The 19,198-nt window shown below is 39.7% G+C and overlaps 1 protein-coding gene across 2 annotated transcripts in view; it reads right to left on the bottom strand.

Moving 5' to 3' along the window:
* Window positions 1-2,698: 2,698 nt before the first annotated feature.
* ppm1e (protein phosphatase, Mg2+/Mn2+ dependent, 1E) overlaps window positions 2,699-19,198 on the bottom strand; it is a 38,614-nt gene continuing 22,114 nt past the window's right edge. Inside the window, exons 2-7 of one of the 2 annotated variants that reach the window (XM_057321167.1) lie at window positions 14,683-14,804; window positions 12,238-12,440; window positions 10,038-10,226; window positions 9,711-9,854; window positions 8,343-8,436; window positions 2,699-7,554 (exon numbers count right to left, since the gene is read on the bottom strand). In XM_057321167.1, coding sequence (XP_057177150.1) covers window positions 6,626-7,554; window positions 8,343-8,436; window positions 9,711-9,854; window positions 10,038-10,226; window positions 12,238-12,440; window positions 14,683-14,804 — 1,681 coding nt within the window. In that variant the 3' untranslated portion in view covers window positions 2,699-6,625. The remainder of the gene's footprint in view (window positions 7,555-8,342; window positions 8,437-9,710; window positions 9,855-10,037; window positions 10,227-12,237; window positions 12,441-14,682; window positions 14,805-19,198) is intronic. The other variant, XM_057321168.1, reaches the window with a different exon arrangement.

Raw genomic sequence — 19,198 nt, 5'->3', positions numbered from 1 at the left:
TGCACGTAGCTTGATTAAAAAGCAGCTTGTTTAATTAAATACTCCTGTGTTATTGCCAGAGTATGACAGCTGGAGGCAGGAGACTATAATTATGGCTCCTGGCTCTGAGAGTCTTAGGGGTCACAACTAGGTCTTGTGTATGGTGGCATCGGGAATTGTACACACACATCTACACTGACCAAAATTATAAACGCAACGCTTTTGTTTTTGCCCCCATTTTTCATGAGCTGAACTCGAAGATCTAAGACTTTTTCTATGTACACAAAAGGCCTTTTTCTCTCAAATATTGTTCACAAATCTGTCTAAATCTGTGTAGGACTTCTCCTGCCGAGATAATCCATCCACCTCACAGGTGTGGCATATCAAGATGCTGATTAGACAGCATGATTATTGCACAGGTGTGCCTTAGGCTGGCCACAATAAAAGGCCACTCTAAAATGTGCAGTTTTACTGTATTGGGGGGTCCGGGGGGTCCGAAAACCAATCAGTATCTGGTGTGACCACCATTTGCCTCACGCAGTGCAACACATCTCCTTCGCATAGAGTTGATCAGGTTGTTGATTGTGGCCTGTGGAATGTTGGTCCACTCCTCTTCAATGGCTGTGCGAAGTTGCTGGATATTGGCAGGAACTGGAACACGCTGTCGTATACGCCGATGCAGAGCATCCCAAACATGCTCAATGGGTGACATGTCCGGTGAGTATGCTGGCCATGCAAGAACTGGGATGTTTTCAACTTCCAGGAATTGTGTACAGATCCTTGCAGCATGGGGCCCGTGCATTATCATGCTGCAATGTGAGGTGATGGTCGTGGATGAATGGCACAACAATGGGCCTCAGGATCTCGTCACGGTATCTCTGTGCATTCAAAATGCCATCAATAAAATGCACCTGTGTTCGTTGTCCATAACATATGCCTGCCCATACCATAACCCCACCGCCACCATGGGCCACTCGATCCACAACGTCGACATCAGCAAACCGCTCACCCACACGACGCCATACACGCTGTCTTCCATCTGCCCTGTACAGTGAAAACCGGGATTCATCCGTGAAGAGAACACCTTTCCAAAGTGCCAGACGCCATCGAATGTGAGCATTTGCCCACTCAAAGTGGGTTACGATGACGAACTGCAGTCAGGTCGAGACCCTGATGAGGACGACGAGCATGCAGATGAGTTTCCCTGAGACGGTTTCTGACAGTTTGTGCAGAAATTCTTTGGTTATGCAAACCGATTGTTGCAGCAGCTGTCCGGGTGGCTGGTCTCAGACGATCTTGGAGGTGAAGATGCTGGATGTGGAGCTCCTGGGCGGGTGTGGTTACACGTGGTCTGCGGTTGTGAGGCCAGTTGGATGTACTGCCAAATTCTCTGAAATTTCTTTGGAGACGGCTTATGGTAGAGAAATGAACATTCAATTCACAGGCAACAACTCTGGTGGACATTCCTGCAGTCAGCATGCCAATTGCACGCTCCCTCAAAACTTGCGACATGTGTGGCATTGTGCTGTGTGATAAAACTGCACATTTTAGCGTGGCCTTTTATTGTGGCCAGCCTAAGGCACACCTGTGCAATAATCATGCTGTCTAATCAGCATTTTGATATGCCACACCTGTGAGGTGGATGGATTATCTCGGCAAAGGAGATGTGCTCACTAACACAGATTTAGACAGATTTGTGAACAATATTTGAGAGAAATAGGCCTTTTGTGTACATAGAAAAAGTCTTAGATCTTTGAGTTCAGCTCATGAAAAATGGGGGAAAAAAACAAAAGTGTTGCGTTTATAATTTTCGTCAGTGTAGATGTGTCTCATACTTGCTTTGGAGGTACAGATACCTTACAGAAATAGATGCCAACAAGTCAAATTAAAGTCAAAATGCAGGAAAAAATGTAAAGTTTTTTAGTCTTTTATAAAATGTTAAAAGTCTGTTCTTTGTTATGGTTTCAAAGGCCTTGAATCTGGGGACATTTGCAGCAGAAAAGTGATGTAATGCATTACATCAACTAGATTTTCTTTTTGAAAAAAGGGGGCGCTTGCTCATCCAAAATCAGGCCTGACATTTTTCGATGTGGAGATGAACATCATAGTTGATCCTGGGACAACATTCCATTCAACCAATCAGATTTCAGAAAGGAGATTACAATTAATGTTGAAGTTTATTCCAGATTTTTTTTTCCATTTTTACTTTCTACTTATAAACTAAAAATAAGAAGTGTCAGTGTTAGTCCAGTTTAGTCTCAAATAGAACTAATAAACTATACTAAAGTATACTAAAATGTGTACTTAAATACACCTGAACTTTGCTTAATAAAATAAACAAAGTATACTATATATATATTTCCCTTTTATTTTAGGCATCATTTTTTGTTGGGTTAGGGTTTGGGATGGGGATAGTTTTTCAGCGAGAATGTTGAATATATTTCAAGTCTCAAAAACTCCCCCCATTCCCGTCACAGTAACCAAATATTTAAATTCTTAAGAAAATGAATGGCACGTGTCTCAATATCTTTTTATATTTACATTAAAATACATATGTGATCCTGTCTGAAATCCAACCTAAATTTGCATCATCTGATTATGAGCATCAAAGTAGTCCATAACAATGATGAAAATGATATGATAGATTTTGAGATTCTCCAAGTACTAAATGTTTATTTATAATATGAAGGATACTAAAATTTATGATTTTATTGACAGTTTTCTTATTTGTCTGAAAAAACACATTAATTCCAATCTTTGACATGGCCATACTCAGGCAATATTGAATAAATCAATGTTTTATTTTCACATAATGTTCTCTACATTATATAGAATAAAAATATAACAAAAAAAAACACACAATGAAATGACTTTAGTTAGGTTTATACAGACAGGGTCACATATATACACATTGTTAAATTCCCTTAGGCTACATATCCACAAAATAACAGTAAACGTGATGGTTTAGCAAATTACTGTAGGCATATATAATTTTACGTGCATTTTACTTTTTATGACAGCGGTATCAGTGACCAGAGAAAAGAATACAGCAGTGGTTTCTCATCAACACAGGTTTAATAGAATACAGTGATGTTCATCAGTAACATAGGTTTCTTTTTTAAGATAAGTTACTTTCCCCCTCTAGTTTCTTTAAACCCTTACTCAGCTTTGCTTTAGAGAAGACGGGAGGATTGCTTAGAGAGGATCTCTCTTCACACATGGCTTGCGTAAGTTTATTATTGCTAGCAGAAAAAGAGCAGTACTGTACGTGGACAAATAGCAGTGACAGCAAATGAGAAGGGCTAACCGTCGCGTGAGGTCAAATGAGCCCATGACGCGAAATGTACGACTATCGCTAAAACATTGGGAAAACGCTGCCGTCTAACAGTCAGTCCACCGTGGGCCAAGGCTCAAAAATACACGAAGACAATGAGAAATGTTGTTCTCAGTACGGCTACGTAACTTTGGTACTTGACTCGTCACCGTGCACCGTTGCACTTTCCGAATAAGCGCGAGCCCGTGACGGTACCTATGGACGTGCTTCCCTCAAGTTTACGTCTTTCAGCGTGGCGAGTAAAGGGCGGGGCTAAGGGTTCTCTAAACGCGTTACACACAGACTCCATCTGAGTAATCAGTGGTGATTAAAATAGCACATTTATAAGACAGACTTCACATACACGTCCCAAATGTTACACGCACGCACATGTATACAATATAATATGTAAGTTACTACACTTCCGATATATAATTTGTGCCCCGTACGAGGTGGTAGAGGGGTGTGGGGAGTAAACGCTCGTGAAAGAAAGATTGTCCATGATGGTAAAGGTGAAGGGGGGGTAGAATCTAGGCGCACACGTCACAGAGCACAGCTTTTATTGATAAGGTCCGTGTCCTGAAAGCTGCACTCAGTCATTAATCTCTAGTCATCCGTTCCATCTTGTCGTCATCCTCGAGCGCAGATCTTGGATGGATACAAGATAGAGCTGGTGATTTTCAACATGCTCAGATTCCTTCTCACACTCCTTCTCACACAAACCAAGCCGAGAGTCTCATAATTAGACGGAAGAATACGAGTCTGCGCACATACATTCGGGACAGTCTTTAACGCGGCGTTGATCGTCCAAGTTCGTGTGAAGGAGGGTTCCGCTAACATTCAACAGCTGAATGTATATTCTGAAGCAGACAAAATGCACCATAACAGTTCGAGATCCTTTTCTGAGGGGAGAGGGCTGTTGAGGGCACAGGTGTCGAATACTTTAACAATATCTGGGTTTACTTAATAACGATGCGTGTGAAGCTGAACTTGGGTGTCAATGAGATACTTGGCAGGAGAGCAAATGAGGAGCGCTTGAACGACAACAAACTAGTGACACTTATGCCCCGCCCCTCCCTATTTATTCCTCTACTAAAATAAATGGAAAGGAAACTGTCTATGCAATGCAATGGCACGGCATTGATGGCACATGTCAATCCTCTTACATTTTCCGACATCAAAAGAATGTGTGTGGTTTGTGCCTAATTTCAGGTGGCAGCAAAAAAAGGTACAAAACTCACATGAGCAAATATTTGAGTGTATTAAAAATCTCTAGATCCACGTAAAGATCACAAGGTGAAAGAACCAGCAGATTTATCCACTTTTTGGCCTTTTAAAAACAGGCATGTGATAAAGGCAAACATTTTGCTGCATAAACTAAACTATTCATGTCCTCTATTCTGTTCCAACACAACTATAAAGATCTTCAGTCTGCTTTATTCAACGTCAAGCAAAGTTTTAGGGCTACATTTTCACTTCCTGTACAAGCTTAAAGCAGATACTCAACATTCAACATGAAGCACGGTTCAACAATAATCATTACCAAGATCTTTGTTGTCAATATGAATTAATATCTTTCAATAGCACATCTTTGTAGATGGCTGTGTTTGCACTACTTTGTACTTTTCGATAGTGTCTTATGAATACTTAAATCTTTGGTTTTGAATTTGGAAAATATACAGAATATGTACTGCCTCTGTGTATGTACTACATGTGTAAATTTGATTGATATGTCTGGAAGTTCATCTACAAACCTAAATAATTTCTTTAAAACGGTTCTTCCCCTGAGTTTCTGACTTTGGCGGCAGAAACTGTGATCATTATAAATGCAACAGTTGATAGTGTATATTATTTCTGGATAATAAAGTGTGGTTGAAAATATTTTGAACGTGTGAATGCTTTTGATGTGGCAGCCACTTAATCCAGTCATACATGTTAAAAACAATAGGGATGAATAAAAAAATAGTTTTAGCACATACAGTACATGTGATCTAAACACAAACAAATATGATGGTTGCCACTCACTAAAAGGGATAGTTCACCTAAAAATAAAAGTCTTTTCCCATTAACATTTTACATGTCATTCCAAATCTGTATGCCTTTCTTTTGAGGACACAAACGAAGATTATTTAGAATATATTTTGAAGAACACTGGTAACCAAAAACCCCATTGACTTCCATTGTACGGACACAAAAAAAGACATTTCTCAAAAAATCTTTTGTGTTCCACACAACGGACTCATATGCAAGTTTTGAACGACATGTGCATGATTCGGAACAATTTTATCTGATGGTTGAATAACAGATAAATACATGGGGTGAATTCACTAAACCGCAGTATCTTTTATGTGCCTGGTTCTTTAGCGTTGTTGTAGCGCCCGATTCAAGCAGTTACTGTACGGAATCTAGCCCAACAGAATTGAGCAGTCGGTTGGTCTCAAAAAGTATGTTCTGTGTATTTCTAGGCTAATTTGCATAAATAGTCATATTTAGCATAATTTGCAAGAAATGTGCAGCCTTATTTAACAATACACGTCTGGATATATATTCTATTTAAAACACCCTCCCCTATCATTTGATGAATAACTGTCATGATTAATAGAATGTGTACCCAAACATCTCATTTACACAAAATTCCATTTACAGCTTTTTGTGGACGATAAAACCGCAACAATAATTGTCCCAAGCAAATGCATAATAAGCCTCACTTACAGTTGAATCTATAATAAGCCTAACTTATGATCTACAATATTTGTGTTACCGCTGCATTTAACGCCAACGTAAACTAGATTGCGCCACAAACCGTTTATTGAATTCACTCCACATCATCCAATCATTTCAAACGGCTTTAGTAACCAAGAACTGCTTCATGTCTCACATATTAGTATTAATATACGAGCACTACCATTCAGTCATTCTCCTTCTAAAACCTGCTTGAAAAGTTACTACAGCGGGTGTGCATGACGTGAGGACAGTGTGAGAATAACGTTAACACTCTTCTGCACACATTCATACACACGCAAAAAGAGCAGGAAGTGTGGATGAGGATGAAGCTGGCTGAGCGTGATGAAGGATTCTGATAGGCTGGCTTAATTACACCAATGTGATATCAGTTTGTGTATATGGCTCTGTCCCAAAACCTAGTGAGCTCCCTGCTGGCTACATATTCATAACTATGCCGCCTGTATATATAACAGCCTTTAAATGCTGCCTACAAAGGCACCTCACTAGGTTTTGTAACCAAACGTGTGTGTTCACTCCTCAGTCTGTGTTGTGTGATATGAGTGTGTTTTAGGGATGAAGGGCAGTATGACGGGGCAAGGAAGTTGTCGATTAGACCCTTTTGCTGTGGGTTACATGAGGAAAGGCTATCCCGGGCTTCCTCTCCAGAGAGCGAAGAGGATAGGGCACACTAGGGAAGCAGCTCATAGGGCCGTGGCTTTCCCTGGCCCTCCGGATCAGGCGCTGCGATTCCCTCCTTAGCGGCATCAGCTCCAGCCGCCTCTTCCTCCGTCCCTCGTGGGGGAAGAGCGCAGCCACCTCCAGCAATTGTCCATCGGAGGGGGGCTGCGAGTAGGAGGGGACTCTCGGTTTAGGCTGGGGCTTTTGCCTGTACCCAGAAAGGCCCTCCTCTTGGTAGGGGCGCCAGGCCGCACCAGCCCCGGCGTAAGGGGGTGTGACATCCAGCGTCATGGTTCTCGTTGGGGGTAGGCTTGACGGGAACCTGAAGCAGCCAGATTCTACCCGCAGATCCGGCCCCATGCTAAGACTTGTCCTGTCCGTAAACGAATCCATGCGGTCTTCGTAGGCCAGGTCGGCTGGGGCAGAACATTGCTGGAGTGGCCAGCCGCTCCGATTCTTTCCTCCGTTCTCCGTTCCTCCATCGTGACACACCAATTCACTCTGCAAGGCCTCCACCCCCTCCTCCTCCTCTCCTGGATCTTCTACGGGTTCCCCTTCCGGTTCCTCCTCGGGTTCCTCTGAGGGTGGGGGCAGACGGGGGTCCCTGAGGAACACCACGATTACAGTGATGTTGTCGCTGGAACCTGCGTCTCGGGCCGAGGCCACTAGCTTGTGAGCCACCATAGCGGTGTCTCCGTTGTTCTCCTGCAGGTGGTCGCTGACCACCCGCACGGCTTCCTCCGGATTCACGGTGTCATAGAAGCCATCGCAGGCCAGGATCAAGTAGTCTTCGCTACCGTCCAGGTTTAAGGTGGTGTAGTCTGCATCACCACAGATGTAGGGCTTGTGTTCGGAGTCACCTGTAAATACACAACAAAGATTAGAGTCAATACAGAGAATACAAAAAACAGATACAAAAAAAAACATCTAGATGTCATGAAGTGTCCAGGTCACATTTCACGACACAGAAAAACAAGAAAACATTATACATCAAGTGACAAAAATAACAATGGAGCCTATTTTGAGCCTAAGCTTTTTTTTGCTATAATAAGAATCCAATTCTCATTATTTTACTTTCTTCAAGATTTTTATTATTCTCAAAAGTGATCCTTATTAGATTCGTATTACTCTAACACTGCATGAGGATTTTGCTAGAGGCCGGTCTTTGCTAGTACCGCATTGCTCATTAGTCTAAAAGCTGTAATCTTATCTAGTCAATGTACATACTTAAAATGATCGGAACGCTATATTAATAATTGATTGAGGTGCAATCATCAGATTGACCAAGTAAATGTGCAGTCTGTACACCTGTTGGGCAGATTAAATAAACTTTGAACCAGTACAGCGCTCATTGTGTAAATCAAATTGTGTTAATTTGTGTTAACCAATATTAAAATATCAAAATATTAACACATTTTTAGCTCATGCTAATGCATTTACTAATGTTAAAAACTTAACACTTAATAAAAGTAAAATGTTACCTAAACAATGCTATATTGTAATGTCATTCAATTATCTTCATTTGGGGGCTTTTCCCAGCAAATATAAATACATTCCAAATCAGAATATCATGTATCACATGACTTATTATATTTTTATTGATTGATAGATCTAGTTAAAATGCACTGTAGCTTTAAGGGTCCCTCACCGATAGCCCTCGACACTGACAGGCTTCCATTGACTCTCCACGTGCCAAACCAGATCACACACCCGCCCAGAGCTTCGATACGCTTCTTCTCATCCTACACACACAACAAACAATGAAAAAAAATGATTCACCAAATGTGGTATCTAGATTCCTGAATGGCCATGCTGTGATTTACATATACAGCCGCTGAAAAAAATAAGAGCTTTTTAAAATTATTTTCAGTTTTTCTGAATTTACTATATTTATAGGAATGTGTTTAGGTAAAATTATCATTTTTATTTCATTCTGTGAACAACTAACAATACTGTTTCTATATGCATTTATTTGCAGTAAGTGAAAACTACCAGGTCAAAATAACAGAAAAGATGCTCTGTGTTGTTCAGATGTCAAATACTGCAAAGAAAACAAGTTCATGTTCACTTTTAAGCAATAAAACAGTAATTTTTGTACATTTATTTAGTAGGATGACTTCATGTCACTCCTGAGGTTTGATTTTGTTGAAATTCAACAAAAACTGGACTGGAATGACCACAATACATCTAGAAATGCTGATTAAATGAACATTTTGAATATTCTCTTTTTTCCCGCAGCTGTAGATAAAGCGCTCCACTCTACTCCTGAGAGCATGTTATGCATCTTAGCAACCGATTAATAGTAATGTGACTTTTGTTGATTGAATGTGTTGCACTAAAATACGAGGTAAGAATGATGGTCATATTAAACGAAAGGGCCTCATCTGAGACCAGTTTGTTTGGTGTATGATAAAATAAACAGTTTTAAGTATGGGCAGCAGCTGATCCCAGGTCAGCACTTTACGCATTTGATATAGATAAACTTCAGCACTATTTCACACTTTAAATTTACTCTTTTATCTCTGAATAAAGATGTAATTCGGCACACTGCCACGGCTGAATCATGACTTGAGTAAATGGTTTCAGAAGAAAACAGAGATCTCATGAAAGCAAGACGATTTATAATGTAATCAAATGTAAAATGTTGATAGAAAACAAGTTTCATACAATTTCATCATACAATTATTCATTATGATGAAGTAGATGCGCTTTTTAAACAGAAATGATGTCCCCAAAAAGTATTTCGACATTTGTCACGGAGAAAATGTAAAAATTTTATTGCATTACATAACATAAAATCAAGCAAGTGCCATTTATTATAAAGTACATTTTTAATACACATTTATAGTTAATTGTGAGGCAACAAAACAATTAACATTAAAACCAATAATCTCTAAATGGACACATATTAGTCGATATATCAATCAATGACTACTTAACCTGCGTTATACAGTACAAACTAAAATCACATGACACAAAACACATTTTCTGAAGCTTTACATGAAGTCTTTCTCACCTCTCTATCTGGTTTGTGTGGTTTCATCAGCTCTACTGGTTGACCTCTCCTCACCATCATGACCTGTGAATCTCCGAGCCAGGCAACATACAGCGTGTGTCCCCTCAGAAAGGTCACAACACAGGTGGTACCACAACGCAGCTTCTGTTTCACAGACACAGCATTAAATGTATCGTCGCATTAAGAAAAATCTGTGTAGAATTGAACATTCTGTATTGTGCATTGATCAAATGCAACACAAGGAGACAAGCTACCAAAATAAAAATCAACAAAACGTGGTGTAGCTTGTGATAGTTGTTTGCCCCTGTTTGTGCGGTAATAACTCACCTCACGTGATGCCTTCTGTACAAATCTCTCATCTGTCACTTTGAAGGCGTGGCACAGGGCTTCTATCGGGTCCTGACTGAACATTTCCTGTCTGACCAGGTTCACGTGCAGGTGGTTGGCGGCATAGATGGCAGCATCCAACCCGCCGTGACCATCAAACACGGCAAAAAACGCCTGCTCCTCCTGGTCCTAAACACACAGACCCTCTGTTAATTTGTTTCATACAACAACTACTTTTGACTACTTTTATTACAAATGTAAATAAAACGTTCACAATATTACTTATACAGCATATTGTCTTCTAAAAATCTCATCCATCAGTCCATTCTTAATTGAAATAAATCACTATAAACGTCTCCCGGTCCCCTGCGAAACAAACATGCCAAACCCCTGGCAGTCAAAATATCCGAAACTGCTTCTTTAATAAAATGCTGTCAACACGGCTAAATGGAATATTCCACATGAGAAATATATGCAAATCAAACGTTCGTTTCCCTCTCGACTTGTTTTAATTATCAGCAGCTTAAGAATTATTAAATGGCTTAGTTCCACGGCAGGGCTGGTCAAATGGGATAAGCTTTCATTTGTATAAATAAGGATTTCATTACGGACGAATCCCTGAGCTTCTATTACTGTGACACTGTTTCTACACTACAACCGAGCGACCCGACACTAAATGAAATTGCTCTCATTATAATCAACAAAGTTGTATATACAGCACATGTTATTTTAATCAGAGCGCCCTAGTTTTTGTCCGAGCTGGTTTGTAATACCTGGAGGAAGATATTTGTAAGCATTCACATTTCATTCAATGACAGTTGCTTGCCTGCATGCTTCTATCTTATGTTTATGTGCGCGGAAAGATTTGAGCCAATGGCCGAAGCTGTAAACGTCATGTGACTAAACACTCTGGAGCTTCAGGAAAACTGTCATCAGTGAACTGTTGGTCTCCAAAGTGACTCCAATACATCTTCCATTTTTTGTCAATATGTGTTGTCGTTTAACGTAGTGCTCAACCAATTAAGCTACACCTAAAAAAATGTTAAAAGTTAAAGGTCCAATGTGTCATTTTTTTGGAAGATCCATCAACAGAAATGCAATATAATATACATAACTTTCTTCACAAGAGCTTAAATAATGAAGCGTTATGTTTTTATTACCTTAGAAAGAGCTATTTCTATCTACATACTGTACATATTGAATTATGTCCACTTACGGTCAAAAATGGTCTCTGATCTCTTTTCGCCCAAGGCAAGGGACACTAGTGCTCTCCAATGCTATCAGTAAAAGCCCGGCATTTATCACTGAAACAGCTGTCGGGGATGGCATCATGGCAGATATAGCAGCGCCTCAGAGTCCAAGAGTAAAGTGTGTTGAAGCGTACTGCCATCACAATATTCCCCACAGTTGGTCTATTTCATGCTACAGTGACCGGGTATGCACCGCTGTCTGCTCTCATTATATAAAAAATACACATCTCATCTGCTACATCATGTAGTTCTAGAAGTGAGACAGCAAATATGTGCACACTTATTGCTTTTCGGTGGAAATCACACTGACGATCAGGAAGGAAATTTTATAACGCTGTCTCTGCAGGGATGATAATATCAAAATGTACTAGAATGGAAAATGACGGTAAGTGTATTAGTGCGTCAAAATCTACCAAGATACACAGGCATTGTCTGTTTCCACAAGTATGTGGAAGCTGCTTAGGCTGAATTCGACAAATATAACGCTCAGTTGAGGCATTAAACAATTTTGGATGAAAAATGATAATTCGTTGTTGGCAACCTAAGGTGTTTATAAGCTGTTGGCTCTCTTTGAATTTTCCGGTGAGTTGGAGCTATATCTATACACATTGAGCGTAAGTGTTTTGGGTTTGCTGACGAGCTTGAAGGGTGGTTAAAATTAAAGAGATAGTTCACCCCCCCAAAAATCTCATGTAGTTCAAAACGTGCGACGTTTGGTTCAGCGGAACACAAAAGTAGATATTTCGAGAAATGTCTCAGTGGATCTGTGTCCATACAATGGAAGTCAATGGGGGACAGTGTTGTTTGGTTACCAACGTTCTTCAAAATATTCATCCAAGTTTGGAATGACGCGAGGGTGAATAAATGAAAGAATGTTCATTTTTGGATAAACTATCCCTTTAAAACGATTTTCCTTTAAGCAAGACATAAAACATAATTCAAAGTCATACCTGTAGATTGAAGAGCGTGTTGAAATCTGGAATAACCACATGCTTGTCCTCCATCTTGCGCCGCATGTTTTTGATGGCGTGGATGGAGGTCTCGTAGTACGGCAAATGTCGGTGGCGATACGGGAACTCCTTGAGCCAATGACAGCACGTCTCGCACAGCTTATTAAAGACCAGCCGCGCGAGCTTCACCGAATCAATCTCTGCTGAGGGCAAAAATAACACGTTACATGTTGCACTACACATGCAAACGCAAACACGCTGAGCTGGGTTGATTTCTGGTGACTAAGCGGCCATTGTTTCATATGTCACAACAACCACGTGCACGAACAGACGCCCTGTTTTGCGTTCGCGAGCCAAACAGATTTGACTTTAATATCATATTGGAAAGAAGAGTGATTAAATGCAATGGAAGTGGGATTCAGAATCGAGGACAGTGAGCAAAAGAGGCCATCTGCCAACTGAGAAAGAGATGGAGAGAGGGGGAGAGAAGGTGACTGATGATGGGATTGTTCCAGCTCGGGTCTCTGTGGGAAAACGCAGACGTTCCTTCGATCTATAAAGCGCCCAGTCTCTCTTTCTTCACACCTGTGAACTGTACGGTGTTTTTTCCTTTCTCAATCATTTCTAAAAGTGATACGCTGACTGGCTTTTTTGTGTGTAAATGCACTGGGTGTCTATTAAAGGGTTCTTTTGCCAAAAAACAAAAGAAGATATATCTGAATCATAAAATTTCAATTCCATATAGTGTTGTTATTGTGGTATTACTTTTTCAAACTCATTAAACTAAGCGTAATGCAGTCGTGTTTGTGTAAAGATGCCAACCCTCCAGGTAAAGTCCCAGATTTGCCTAATGGAGTTTTTTGCTTGTGCATGATTACACAATTTTTTCAAGACAGCATTTTCCTTTCCCTTTCAGCCCATTATCCCTACCCCACAGCTGCTTTTGACAGACGTATTTTAGCATTGTGCGCACAAAAAGACCTTTTAAATAGTTTGATGGCTGCAAAGGCAGACATTACAAGCTCTTTCCTCGTCTCTTATCCTTTTAGACAGTCTCCGTTTCTCTGTCTCTCTCCCATACGTCTCCATGGGCACGGAGTCTAAATTTAATCTGCGATCTCAGGGCTGTGCTGGTGAACAGTATGTCCTGCCTTTGCCCTGAGACAGACGTCTGTCTGATGCCCAGCGTACCGAGAGGGCGTGATGCCAAGCGTTCCCACTGCTACCGCTTACAGTGAACACATTTTCTGCCCTCTGGGACACGTCATGTAGTGTCTAAACGACCAATCCTAAATGAAATTCTTAGTTGACTGTCTTAGTTGAGGAAACCTAGACTTAAGTGAAGTTCTTGCACCCTGACAGCGGTAATATTCAATATAGGTTGGCTTCACTTTGGCCTTATAAATTCACGCTGAGGACTGTGTCTGAGATGAGCATGCTATGTGAAGTTGTTTTTTAACAAGTAAACACTTTGACCGGGTCGTGGAATACGCAGCTGTATAACAAACGCATCAAATAAGGTGAAAAATAAAACAGATAAGTCGCGATATAGTGGCAGTCTAGACCCATTAAATGTCAATTAATATTTGTAGTCTCTCAAACAGTAGGTCTTGTTGTGTTAAAGCTCTATACAGCAGATGTGAACACTTTCTACACCAGCCAAAACTGCATGTCGCATATCCAGACGTTCCCACTTCAAATTCCTCTGCCATTTTGATTCGAATATAGAAAGATAAGAAAGCAATTCAGGCCACAGTTAAGTTAGTAAGTGACCTAAATTTGCAGTCGAATAGGAGGCTTAAATTTGTGCGCGATGGCCTACATTCAGATCAAATATGATGTGATCACTACACGATAGCAGAACTTCAATAAAGTTCGATCTCAATCACTGGAGTTACTGTCACTTCAAAGCTCATCCTCTGGCTCGTGAGTTTCAGGGAAGAAAATGGGTGGAAGTTCGGCTTTTGGTTTTGGTGAAAAAGCAGCACATCTGTGTTTCAGTACATGCTGAAATGATCATCCGGGATAGTTGACCAAAATGATTCACTCTCATGTGATTCCAAACCTGTATATGACTCTTTCTTCGGTGGACCACAAAAGAAGATACAAAAAAATGTCTCGGTGGTTTTGTGTCCATACAATGGGGGGCAATGTTGTTTGGTTACAAACGTTCTTGAAAATATCTTATTTTGTGTTCAGCAGAAGAAAGAAAGTCATACAGCTTGGGACTGACTTTTGGCTGTGTGTACACACACTTTAAGGATCAAATCTACAAAGTTTTAAACACTTGGCCCCTGGTCTGGATGATAGATCAACACAGCTATGCTATCCTGGCTACGCAAATCTAAACACTTTAAGACTTCATTTACTTTCAGTCATTTGTAATGAACGTCACGTGTTTTTAATTGACATCTATACCATGTGGTAAATTCACGGAGCACTCACGAGGCAACGTTTGCGTTTCGTCCTCCACGCTCTTGTTGAGATGGTACATGGAAAGATCGCTTTGCAGGATACTATCGGCTGTACCACGGGCCAGGGCTGCAGCCAAGGAGAAAGGGCAATTACTGTAAAAGAGAAAAGTGAAGAGAGAGAGAGAGAGTCGTTTAGACATCTGTTCAGTAAATCATGGAAGCGTTATGCAAAAGAGCACTGTCAGTATAAGATTCAATATTTCCCTCGGTTTTCTTTTTTATCGTGGAGAGAGAGCAGTCTTTTAACTGTGAGATGATGAGTAGGAGGCAAGAGCAGTATGCACAGGTCAAAACACAATACAGGCAAAATCGTTCTTTTACGACCGCTTTGCACTGATATTGCCCCACATATTATCCCCAAATTCCTTTTGTGGAAAAAAATAAACCAGTTTGGAACGACATGTATATATTTTTACAGAACAAGGTGAGGAACAAAAGTGTAAAGCTACATTTTATTTCCATGATCTTTTCTTCTTTGTAACCACTTATGTGAGTCTCATTTTAGGTCTCTTTGTTCTAATGGTTTCAGAGACTGAGGAGAGGCACTCTAAAACTAGCATGACCCAAATCCACTCCAGCACTCCACAGCGGTGAGAGCCAAGACCCTGCTCGATCACGGAAAATAAGTAAAACTGCACATTATGAAATCAAGAGTCGGCACTCAAAGACAAGCCCTGACATTCACATACAGTAAGAGGATTTTATAAGAGCTGATTGTGGGATTCTCATCCAATCAGAGCAGGGATCTCCCCATGAACCAACTCACAATGAGTTTAAGGATAAGGATTAGAAATCTTGTGTCTTTATCCGACAGTTTTTATTATGTCATGAAGACTGCACATAACATCTTGCTTTAGTTAGACAATGCAAATCATTTCGTTTTCAGTAAAAAAGATGATTTTGAAAAGAGTCAAAAAGTCCAAAAGATCTGCGATTGCTTCGGTCTCATTGCCAAAATGAAATTCACCAAAATATTTCATAGTTTTAAAGGTAAATCAGAATGATGACATTTTCAAATTTATGTCCATAAAAAGCCAAAAAACAAGAACAAACGGGTCTCAAATCTACGTGGCTACTATTATCTGGCGAGCAGAACAAATTTATCTCAGTGAATAAATATGCCTTAGAATCGTCTAACCGTGTGTGTCTTGGAGTGTGTCAATGTGCCATTTCCGTCCACCCTGTGTCTGTGAGGGGCTTAATGAGCGCTTGCCAACATTCTGTTGAATTAATAGCCTCAGCTGTGTCCTGATGGGAGCGGATAACAGAGCTATCCAATAATGTGATGTCCTAATCCACGAAACATTTATTATGACATGCTCTATTTATGAACGATTGTTTGGAATGCATTATGGAAATGTGAAAAAAACAAGGGTTTACATAAATGAACCCAGATGATCAGGTCACGAGGGCATATATATATTGCAATATTATTTTTTAAGTACAATTAAATTGCCTTTAAAAATCTTATTTTTAATAGTTAGGTCAAAATTTAAATGGTTGAAATGACTTGTAAAGCTTGAAAGCTTTGTACTTAAAAATTCAAGGAAGCAGAAATTTTACAGTGTATATTTATTAAAAATATTTTGAAACTTTAAATGTTTTATCATTTTAGCTACAATTAAATATATTTAAATACAAAGTTTAAATATTAATGGTTACACATATAAAGTATTATGCAGAGAAACATCATGATAAACACAAAACTGATTTATCCTATTATGTTATATGTGAAATTTTGCAATAAACTCATTAAAATATAACCACGAATACAAATTATTCACAAAAATATAGATACTATGTTGTCATTTATTACAAAATAATCACTGAATTAAAATGACCCCTACATGAGCAGCCATGTTGAAACTCTCACATCACAGCTTTAGCTATCTGCTCTGGTGGTCATAGCAACATGAGGCTGTATAACACTGACATCTGACTGACATGGCTCCTGCGTAACCATGACAACCCAGACAGCAGCGCCTTGCACAACGTGGGCTGTGCCATGACGACGGGTTGCCGTGGCGAGTAATGTTATAGTGTGGCAAACAGACACCATCCGCCCTCAAGCCAGAAAACACGTTAGATATTGGAAATCAGAGCAATCTCAAACTCACACACATACACACAAGCACAAGCCCTGCAGACAGGAAGGTGGAAAGTGGAGCGTTCTGAAGGACACCTCAATGACGCTCTGCTCTAAATTAAAAGATCCAGCAGTGACATGAGAAGGAGGAGAAAAACGTATAGCTAACAGGTTCCTTCAAAACAACGTGTAAACTCACTTCATATAAAGAAGTCTTGAAAGACAGTACATATTCATCAGAAATAACTTGCAATCTATATCTCTATAATCTATTTATCTAGTAATCATATCTATCTGTATCAATATACCTATCCATATCTCTATATCTATCCATTTATATACCTCTCTACCTATATATCCATCCATTTATCTACATCTATCTTTCTATACATAATATATCTATTTACCTACCCATATACATTTAACCTATATAACCTATCCTATTCATATCTATCTGTATTAATATACCAATCCATCTATATCTACCATCTATATATCTCCATCTATATCTATATATCTATTTATATCACTATACCTATCCAACTATATATATGCATCTATATTTATCTATATACTTATCCATCTATATATCTACATATATCTTTCTATTCATCTATATCTATTTACCTTTCCATAAGCATTTATCCTATATATCCTATCCTATACATACTGTATCTATCTGTATTAATATATCATTCAATCTATGTATGTACGTATGTATGTATGTATGTATGTGTGTATGTATCCATCCATCCATCCATCTATATCTATCTATACCACTCCATCTTTATATCTACATCTATCTTTCCATTTACCTTTATCAATATACTTATCCATCTATATCTATAATCTACATCTATCTTTTTACCTATATTAATATACCTATCCATATACATTTGTCCTATATATCCTATCCATAACTATATATCTATCTGTATTAATCGGTCTGTCTACCTACCTACCTATCCACCCATCAATCAAACAGTTTTGATGTATAAATATAACTGTATTATTGGACCAAACCGTATTACTGTCCATCGTGACAGGATAATTATAATAAGGGATGATGATAAGGGACAGAACAGTGACAGTGAGTAGCGGTGATGAGGGAGAAACCGATGGCCTGAGGAGGGGACGCATAAATATAGACAGAAATAAGAGAGAGAAATGACACGCCAATAGCCATCACATTCTAGGATCCTCCTCCGCATTTCCATTCATAGAAATCCTCAGCTCTCTCTCTCTCTCTCTCTCTCTCTCTCTCTCTCGTCCCCTCTCCTGAACACACGCATACAGGCGTCACCACCTGAGGGGGAGGGGGTGCCGAGGTGGGGGATTCTGATTGGCCGAGGCTCTCCAGCACAGATAAAGTGATCCAATAAGAGACGCCTGTCAGACGCATGCAAAGGAATGAGGATTACCGAGGAGCCTTTTTTGTCCTCTCAACCAAGTTACAAAAAATACACATCTTTCTTTAGCTCCAGATTTTAAAGCACTGAGCGAAGTGACGTCACTGTAATACGAAGTGACGTCAGAGAACAGAAATAGGCTTTTAATTGATACTGAGCCTGTTTTACAGATGAAGCTGGAAATGAAAGATGTTATTTCGAAGAGAATTAATTAAGGATCATCATCATGTTCATGTATTTTAGTACAGCTGGTACACTGTTTCGACCAATCAGCATCCAAGACCAGAAAGATCTGTTTGTTTTATATAAAATAAACGATAAGACAAACATATTTTCATTGTGTGTATGTCAGGGAGAGGATTTATTTTTCTTTACTGCAGTCTAGTTTGGTATTCATGTTAACACATCTAATTATGCAAAAACGTGTCACACACACACAGCTCTCAAGGGGGCTTCTACACCTGCATTAACTTCCAACCATCCTCGAATATGTAAGACCCCTCAAACGCTCAACATCACTTGTGTGTGGTGTGAGAGAAAGAGGATTTTCCTTTTCACACGCAGCTCCTCCTTTGAGATTTACTTCAGTCGAGCGATCGGGCATTAACCGTGATTGTGGCGTGCCATCATAATGAAGTGTAATTTATTGCAAAGGCTAAACTGTGTGTTAAATATGTCTGCCATGAATGTTAATGTGATACATCATCGAGAAATTCGAATTCCGTAGTCATTAATACATTACCTTACGCTGTTCTAAATCAATATGGCTTTTATATCGTCGTACGTTCGCGTGTGTAACGCAAAGTGGTGGGTGAAAATGAGTTTGTGGGTGTCGGTTGACAAGTTGGTGTGTGTGTATGTGTGTGTGTTAACTCAAGGGATATTAATAGCAGCATGCAGGATTAACATCAATTTAATCTGCTTCTTGTCCATTACTCGTTCTCTCTCACACACTCCCACACATACACCCACAACCATACACACACAGCACT

Source organism: Triplophysa rosa, linkage group LG22, assembly GCF_024868665.1.
Source record: "Triplophysa rosa linkage group LG22, Trosa_1v2, whole genome shotgun sequence".
NCBI lineage: Eukaryota > Metazoa > Chordata > Actinopteri > Cypriniformes > Nemacheilidae > Triplophysa > Triplophysa rosa.
This window is presented reverse-complemented; position numbering and strand designations above follow the sequence as displayed.